The following is an 8,703-nucleotide window of genomic DNA, read 5'->3' on the forward strand; positions in this document are numbered from 1 at the left end:
TTTTGTAATTGGTAAATTAAGTGAAAAAAGAGGAACTAGATTTTGTTGTGGGGAATAGAATGGCTTTGGAAAGACTCCATTTACTTTCTCCTGGACTTAATTATTATTAGAGCGATTTTTGTAAGTTCGTGTCAGATTTTTTTTGTGGAGAAGTGAATTAATCCTTTCTAAGGAAAATTGACTACAAGGTATATTTATATTTTTGAAGCTGGGATCTTTCAGGTACTGACAGATATTACATTTTAATAATTTTGACAGTCTGAATGATAACTCAGATTGAAAGATGACGGGAATTATTATTTCCGTTAATAATTTATTGGATAATAATAGAGGCAAATTTCATTCATATAAACTCGAAATACTGCATTTGTGGACGGTAAGTTAGGGAACTCATCTTCAATTATTTATATCTCCGTTATAATAGTTGAATGCAAAAAATAACGTATAAGCTACTGTGATATCCTAATCTCATTGATGAAGACGTTATTGCATCAAAATTTACCAGCTGAATGATTATAAATAATTAGTTGAAAAAACAAGTGGAGAATCTGATAGAGAAAGGGCGCTGTGATTAAAATCGAATAAAACTTTTAGTCAAAGCTAAATTGGCTTCCAAAATATTTCCAGATTTCTTCTCAGGAATGTTACACTGTCTATTGAGAAAAAACTGATCCAAAAGAAAACAGTATTATAATTAGTTTTTGTAAGCATTTTTTCATATCTCTATCTTTTTTCTCTGATCTATGTATCAGTTTTAGTGGAAAATCTCGCGTAATCTTTTACCTTCCGAATTAATTAATTATTACCCCGCGCAAAATGATTTCGTCGTTTTTTTTTTCAACTGCTTCCCATCAAAGTAATTAATAATTCTTATTGAATTCGACTGATATGACTGACTACTCATTTGATTACACTCGAACAATTTTATTCAATACATCCTCTCAACGAATTCCGCCTACTCCATCCAAAAATCAATCAACTTTCTTCCTTTCTCTCTTTCTCCTCGTCCGGCAGTTTCTCCGGGATTCTCTCCCACGACGAAGGTGAAAATAAGAGACCCACGTGCGTGAGTTTCATGACCCAGAAGACCTATCAAAATGTATAGCTGCAGTCACCTCAATGGCTGAATATGTTTCTCGCCTCCGGCGATAGACTCGGGCCATCGCATCCACCTCTTTAAAGATATCTTATTGGTTCGTATGACCTTAATGTCTTCCCAACATGTATACCGCTCATTTGATATTAGGATAGTCGAGGCCGTTTGTGGTCGTAGCGATAGACCGAGACATCATCAATCCTTTGGGAAGTCGTTTTAATTTTCTCGTTTTCTTTTTGAGTTATTTGGATGTCCGGAATTTGGAACATGCGATGAATTCGAATTTCTGAGTTTCCTATTTTGTGACGAGGAAATTTATTCAAATTTGGGGACATCGTCTATCAGTGGGAATCGGTCCGTATAGCTTCGTTTGCCACGAGATTATTTGTTGGAGAAAATAAACTACCGACACGTAGCAATAAATCATGTGAGAATTTCATTTTTGCAGAATTATCATCTTCTCACAAAGGCATGAGTTTGCAGTTTTTGAGTCTGAATAAAGTCAATACAAAAAATTCCAGTGGGAAAGTCAGATGTATTTTCTTCTTGAAATTACTCTATTTTTAAGCTGCAGAAAAATTTCTGGAAAATCTCCCATCGGGTCTCACTAATTCCGGGGAAAATCTTTAATAATAAAGATAATTTCGCAATTAAGAGAGGTGCAATGGTGGTTAGGTTCTATCGCTTTGAAAAATTTGTACTCGGTTACTCTTTAGTTCTCTCATTGCCAATTCCACTTGATACATTGACGGGAATCACCTGAATATTTCATGACATCCAGAGACGTTTCGATTGAATCGGGAAGCCATCGATGGACGCCGATTGAACATGTGAATAGTGGTGGTTTGATTGATTCTGCACGAAATCCATCAAGACGATTGAGCATTTGGGCATTTCATAAGCCTCCACATGTGCTTCACTAGTTATTTCCTCTATCCTGAGGTTTGCGGTTTGTTTCTCTTTCATTTTCACGTTATCACGAGGTCGTTCCACTTCTGAATAGACACGAAATCGAGATGGCCTGTCTTGCACATCCTCGAATGCAGGTAAACTACTGTATTATGGATTCGATGAGCTAACGAGTATTGACTACGGTTATCAGGCTTATTGTAGGCATCGGTAGAGCTCTGCTACGAATACTGGTGAAGTCGGTACAATCAGCTGTACTTCAGTATTCGCGTTTAATTAATTTACACCGCTGTTAGAGTTCAGTGGCTAATTAAAGGCAAAAATTCATTTGCAGAATTGGTATTTTAATGCGATATAAATATAACTTGAATTTTGAAGAATAAAAGGTGGAATCGATTCGAAATAAAAGTGAATAGATTTTTCATTCGCCTTTAAAATTTGAGAAAATTTTTAAGACATGACTATCACTGATGAACTTAAAAAATCAATTAATGTTTCCGCGTGTCTGGAATGGCGTATTACGTCGGTGTTACACCGCAGTCGCACAAAAACTATTGCTACAAAAATCCAGTTAAAAAATGCTTTTCATAAGGGAATTTCTTAGATAGATTATTATTCCATAATATTCAAAGAGTTTATTTTGACTATTTGGCTTTTTTACTCCTAAAATATTCCATAAAAAAGTGACTCTAATAAATTGCAAAACACCTGTCGGTCTCGCAAATATACAAGATATAATTTCCGGAGTTACTGTGCACTCGCCTTCTCTACATCGCTCCACCGCTCAAGTCAATCAATACGAAATAGCTATTTTTTTTTCAACTTTGAAAAGCATATTGGCACGTGACACAGGTCTTTGTGCCTCAGCCAAGCAGTCGGAGACTGCAGCGTAAATTTAGTCGCGCTTCACATTGCAAACAATGCAGTTTGGACTCTAGGAAGAGCGTCACCCGCGGAAGCCAGTGGTTTATTCCTTCCACTTTTATTTTTAGTTGATGAAAAAAGGGGAATGAGGCGAGAGGATGATGCACCGGCATGCGAGAATTACAGCACAGTGGAATCATCAGTTTAAAAGGATCAGAAATAGTGAAAAATAGTTAGGCACGTGGCTGGAAAATTTTGCGAGAAAAGATGACACCAGTGAAAATCACCAGAGAAATTTCTTAATATTTTTTTTACCATTAGAACATTATTAGATTTTTGTAAATCTCAATGAAAAATCTCTTTGCAGAAGAGATAGTCAATTAGTTGGGAAATTATCCTGTCGTATTTTGCCCCTTTCATGATTCGAGTTGAAATGCGTTATAGTAACTCATTGACACTGCCAGCCGACATCATAAACATTGTAATACCGGATACTTATGATTCTCTGTCGGAGCCAAAAATGTCTCGCGTCGATGACTAATCGAGAAACATACCTATCCCAGGTGGGTAGAGCCGCGTAATTTTAAACTCGTGATTATAAAAAAAAACTAATAATAAATGGACCCCGCAAACGATTGATCGATTAATGCGAAAATTTATTAAACGGTTAATAAATATCACTGATTAACAAAACAATAAATCACTTTCGACGGCCGTAATTTCTCTCAATCAACTTTCAATGGAGAAAAAAAATATGATAAAAAGTCACAGGTGCGTGACCACCCTAGGTATTATGGTACTCAACCATCTATATCCGCATGTATCTATTCCCCTTTGAAAAGAAAAGTAAAATGAAGAAGGATCCGATCAGGCAGACTGCCAGCCTATATTTACCCGGTCCGTCCTAACCGTTTACACCTGTAAAATAAGGTACAGCATCACCACGAGTCAATCGGGGACGCTCCCGTATATTTGTCACAGTTTGGCACTCATTTCCTTCTTCCTAAATTCATCAATTCAGGAATAAATTAGTAAAACCAGATGAACCTCAACCCTCAAACGTCTAATTTTAGAAATATTTCGGAAGCCAGTCGATTCTTCGAAAAATATTGCAAGATCACTTTGGCACAGCATCAATGAATATCTGAACTGAACACGCCTTTTATAGATATTCATTTCACATTAGAAAAAACATTTGAATAAAATGGGAACACTAACACTCGGAGATTCGTCAATGGACAAATTAAATAAATCATGAGGCGCAACGGATCGAACTGAAATCGCCCTTCCGTATCTCTCAGATAAACTGAATGATTACTTAAATGATCAAATTAAATTTTGCACGAATTAATTAATTAAATTTATGATTAGAGAAAAATGTAGGGCCCTGGAATTCTACCAGAAACCATCTCTTGACATTTTCCCGCACATTTATCGTCAAACCTCAAACATATTGAACAATCGGCAGATCAGTCAATTGCTCACTTATCTCACATACTCACCACTCCTCTCTTATTACCTCAGTCTTCCAATTATAATCTTTATCTAACTTCAGTCAGTACGCTACTGAAAATCCCTCATGTCCACGTGACTACCGTATAAATCGATGCCGCCACAAAGAGAAAGATATCCGCATAAATAAAAATAAATAAAAAAAAAACCCCGAGGTAAGTAACTACACATTTTTCCTTTCCTCTCAATCCCCCCTCCTCTTATCCACTAATTCCGAATGCATGAGTTAGTGATAATCTAATTCAATGACTCTGCATGCTCAATCGTCTCTCGATCACCATCTGAGCCACCCACCTCCGCAAAAAGAAAATAAAAAAGTCTTAAACGTGTTTTCTAATGGATAAAGATAGAAAAAAAAAATCCTCCACCACATGCACAAGCGCCATGACCAGCGTCACTCTCCTGCACCTTAGAATATACATAGTAATAATTTATGTAGGTATGTGCGAATGCATGTATCCAACAGTTGTCTATGTTACATACGATTTTATAACGGTAAAAACCTCTCACCGTCGTCGACATCCTGGCCCCTGGCACGTCGAGGGCGCGAGGAGTGTACAGGACATTTTTTTTTTTAATTCGCTTCATTAAAACCACCTTCTCCCATTTCTCGAATTTTTATCCAACCTTGAGAATTGTCTCAAGGTAATCAGCAATTTTTCACCGCGATTGATCTCATTTCGTCAATTATGTTGACAAATGATTTTGTGGTAATATATCATTAGATCTTCTTCAAGAGCATTCGCTCAGATAGATAAATGATAATTTTTTAATCGTGAGACTTTAGAGTAATTATCTAATTCTATTGATATCTGAATAATCTCGATAAAAAATCGATTAATGTTGATGTATCAAGAGACCTCTCTGTTGCAAATTTTTTCAGCTCTGAAAAGGCTTCCCTGATCGATTTAATACATCAGAAATTTTTCCTCCATCTCAATGTTCGTCCTAATCTTTATTAAATTCCAAAACTTACACTTTGTCCAAGCATCATCAGCATTATGCCCCTGCTCCTGACTCTCAAGATTCCTATGATGATCATGATTATTGTTGCTATCGGCAAAAGCAACCCGGCTGTTGACCGGGTAAACAATACCATGGTGAATGCTCCTGGGACCAACATGAGCAGCAACAGTACACTCATCAACATGACTATCCCCAACGCTACCCCTCAACCCACTGCCCCCAGTCACGGGTTGAACAGTTGTTTTAGTCCCGGCATTATCACTGACAGTACGCATATTCGCACTCCCTTGATCCTCAACGTTATCTCGATAAAACAATCACCTCAACAATCTTCCAACCAACAAATTCACCCTCAATATATCTCCAACACCGTCATGTCCTTATAACCGTCTACTGACCCCCCCTTATTCCATTTAAAAAATCCAACAACTGCATAACGAAGATGACATTCAATGGAAAAATAACCAATATCAACTCGAGTGCAGATTTTTAAAAAATAGTCCAATGATTAAAAAAGCATAAACTAAACGTTTATCCACATAGACCACCGAGGAATGATTGAAAAAAAAATTTATAAACTGACTAAATACATCTGAGAATTTTCAATTTAATTCTCTTATGATATATTTGTTGACGTGAGACACAACCGACCTGCCAGAGTCGCTGGTGGTGCTCTTGTGTCCCTCCAAATGGCATTGAGGACCCGATCGTTGCCGATGAGGTCCTGACGATTGTAAATCCTCTCGTTCCACACCTCTGACCTTGGGACTCGCATGCGGCTAACTCTTCACCCTTGATTATATCCAGACAAGTACGTGTGACAATGCCCACACGATTAAATCCTCCAATGATTCAACACCACCAACACTTGTCCAAGATACTTCTTCAGATTGACATCAGTCATTCACTTCCGGTTATAATCCCACTGGTGAAATTGTTGCTCCTCGTGAATTATCCTCGGTTTCCTACATTCGACGAGACGTAGGCACCTTGTTACTGGTACAACCAACCAACTACTTGTGCTTTCAATTGATGTCTCATTCAATATTCAATAATCAGGACAACAAAAGTGTCGGGATGTGCTCAAGGGGTTTTTCCAAACTCTCACCACGTGCTCAAAATCATCATAATCACACTGGGAATGTTCTTACTCTCAACAAAAAAAAAACAAATGAAATAACATCAAGAGTCATATGAGGGTTGGAGATGGGATTTGGATAACACTGTTACATCGTGCTTGTCAATGAAACTTTGGACAACTTGTGATAGAGTGCTGGGTATTCCATCATTTTCTTGATAACTTTTTCGATGAAACTCTACTTACAATTCAAACTCGCTGATGTCACCCAGTAACTGTTGATTTTATCAATCACAAATAGTCAATGAACCATTGTCTTCCATTAATTGAAATTACAATTAATCACAAAAAATCCGATATCCGTTGACAATTAAAATCCACCAATTGTGTTTTATATTTTTTTTACTCCTCACGAATTCATTAACTAAACCATTAAAATGTATCAACGATTTTTTATGTCATAATATGCTCTGTTTCTGAGTAGTTAAACCATTAGACAGTTCCGCACGTAAGGCCGGTCACCGCGTAACTGAGTCCGGAGCGCGCGCTGTACACCGCTATATTAAAACCGTACTGTGTGTAAGCCAACGGGCGCCCTCCCCTCCCCCTCTCTTCGCCCCCTGGTGACGTCATTGTTTTGACGTCATAGTGATATTGGATGCGGGAGGGGTGGTGAGGTGATCGGGGATGAGGCAACGGGTTATTCGAGGGACAGGTGGAGGGAGATGTTGGACTCCTGGATCGATGGACCCAGCACGCGCACCGCTATTATAAACCGCCACGCGCATATCACCAGCAGAATAGCCACATGCATCATTGTGGTTGTGAGGGAAAACTTGTACTGGGGTAACACAACCCTCACCCCGTCTATCGGTAATGACGTAGATTGGTGACGTCATTCCACCACCCACCGGATGACACGGGGATGAGAGTGAGGAGGCGATGGAGGGTGAGTTGAGGAGTGCGGTGGAGAACTGGGGATGACACTTTTCCTTCCTTCCTCTTGCTTCTCTCGAGATAAAAGAGTTGGAAAAAATGGTAGAATGAAAATGTAGGGGACATCAATGTGGGACGATGGGGTGGTTCATTCATAAATGTTGGACGAAAAGACTCTTTCATGAGGGAGGTTTTGTTAGTGAAATGATAATGGGAGGGCTGGGATTGCGAGGATTTATAGATTTTTGAGTCGGTGAGAGGATTTTTCTTATTGAATAAAATTATTAAAATCGCGATTTCTTAATCATTATTTTGAGGGTGCTCAGCTGCTCAGTGAAAGAATTGGCTCTGATTAAAATATAATTATTCGGTCCAACAAGTGAGATAATTTTTTAGAATAGCATCTGAGATATGTGCAAACAATGTACAGTGTGCGACGAATAAATAATTGATTATTTCATATTGCATATTTCATCGCAAATCATTGAACCTTTTTATTGGATTAAAAATCTGTTTTCCGCGTATTCTTCCGAGAATTTCTTCAAAGTTCCGTCTAATCACTCTCCCTTAATCAATTAATCAATGAATTGATCCATCAATGAATAAATGAATGCCCGAACAAATTCAAGGCCATTAATTCGTTTATGAATCACACGCTCAATTATCTATTACGATAATCCCCTTCCTGCATTGTCACTTACCCTTATTGGTGAACCCGCCCACGTAACGTAGAATCAGCCGTTCGGGCGTATAAACTTTTCAAGGTTTTATCAGTATCGCGTGGTGATGGCACGTGTCCCACCCGCAATACTCACCCCCAAGCTCTCTCTCTCTCTCCCTCCTCGCTACCTCCACCACCAGAGTTTGCTTTACCAACGCTTCAACGACTACAAGTGTTGAGATTTAATGGCTTAGGTCATGGTGACGGTTGAGGTGCTTTTTTAATCAGTTTAACGAACCAATTGATCCGCAATGGATATACAATAGAACATCCAAGGCATCTTCCATCCTTATCTCTTTTTTTTCCACACTTTTCTCTTTTACTTTGTTCGTTACACCCTTGTATTAACTGGAGGCGAGTGGGGTCATCCGTGCCCTTCCTCGTTCACCTCACTGTGCACGTGATGACGAGAAATAAAAATCTCATGCTGATGATGATGATAATTATTTAATCGATTGGCAGTGAGGGAGAGAGGAAGGGAGGAAAAAGGTTGGGGTATGCTTTAGGCAGCGAACCGCAAGGACCTGTTTTTTGCACTTGGGTATAACGTGTGTACAGGGGTTTTATGCAACGCCTGGAAATTACTCGCTGTCGAGAAACATCGCTAAAATGCACGCGAAT

The 8,703-nt window shown here is 38.6% G+C and overlaps 1 protein-coding gene across 3 annotated transcripts in view; it reads right to left on the bottom strand.

Moving 5' to 3' along the window:
• The window catches only part of LOC135162848 (probable nuclear hormone receptor HR38), a 31,594-nt gene extending 24,630 nt beyond the window's left edge, over nucleotides 1-6,964 (bottom strand). Inside the window, exons 1-2 of one of the 3 annotated variants that reach the window (XM_064121756.1) lie at nucleotides 6,672-6,964; nucleotides 5,358-6,312 (exon numbers count right to left, since the gene is read on the bottom strand). In XM_064121756.1, the coding sequence (XP_063977826.1) occupies nucleotides 5,358-5,622 (265 nt within the window). In that variant the 5' untranslated portion in view covers nucleotides 5,623-6,312; nucleotides 6,672-6,964. Of the gene's footprint in view, nucleotides 1-5,357 lie in introns of all 3 variants that reach the window. The other 2 variants (XM_064121758.1, XM_064121757.1) reach the window with 2 other exon arrangements.
• Nucleotides 6,965-8,703: the final 1,739 nt, after the last annotated feature.

Source organism: Diachasmimorpha longicaudata, chromosome 5, assembly GCF_034640455.1.
Source record: "Diachasmimorpha longicaudata isolate KC_UGA_2023 chromosome 5, iyDiaLong2, whole genome shotgun sequence".
Taxonomy (NCBI): domain Eukaryota; kingdom Metazoa; phylum Arthropoda; class Insecta; order Hymenoptera; family Braconidae; genus Diachasmimorpha; species Diachasmimorpha longicaudata.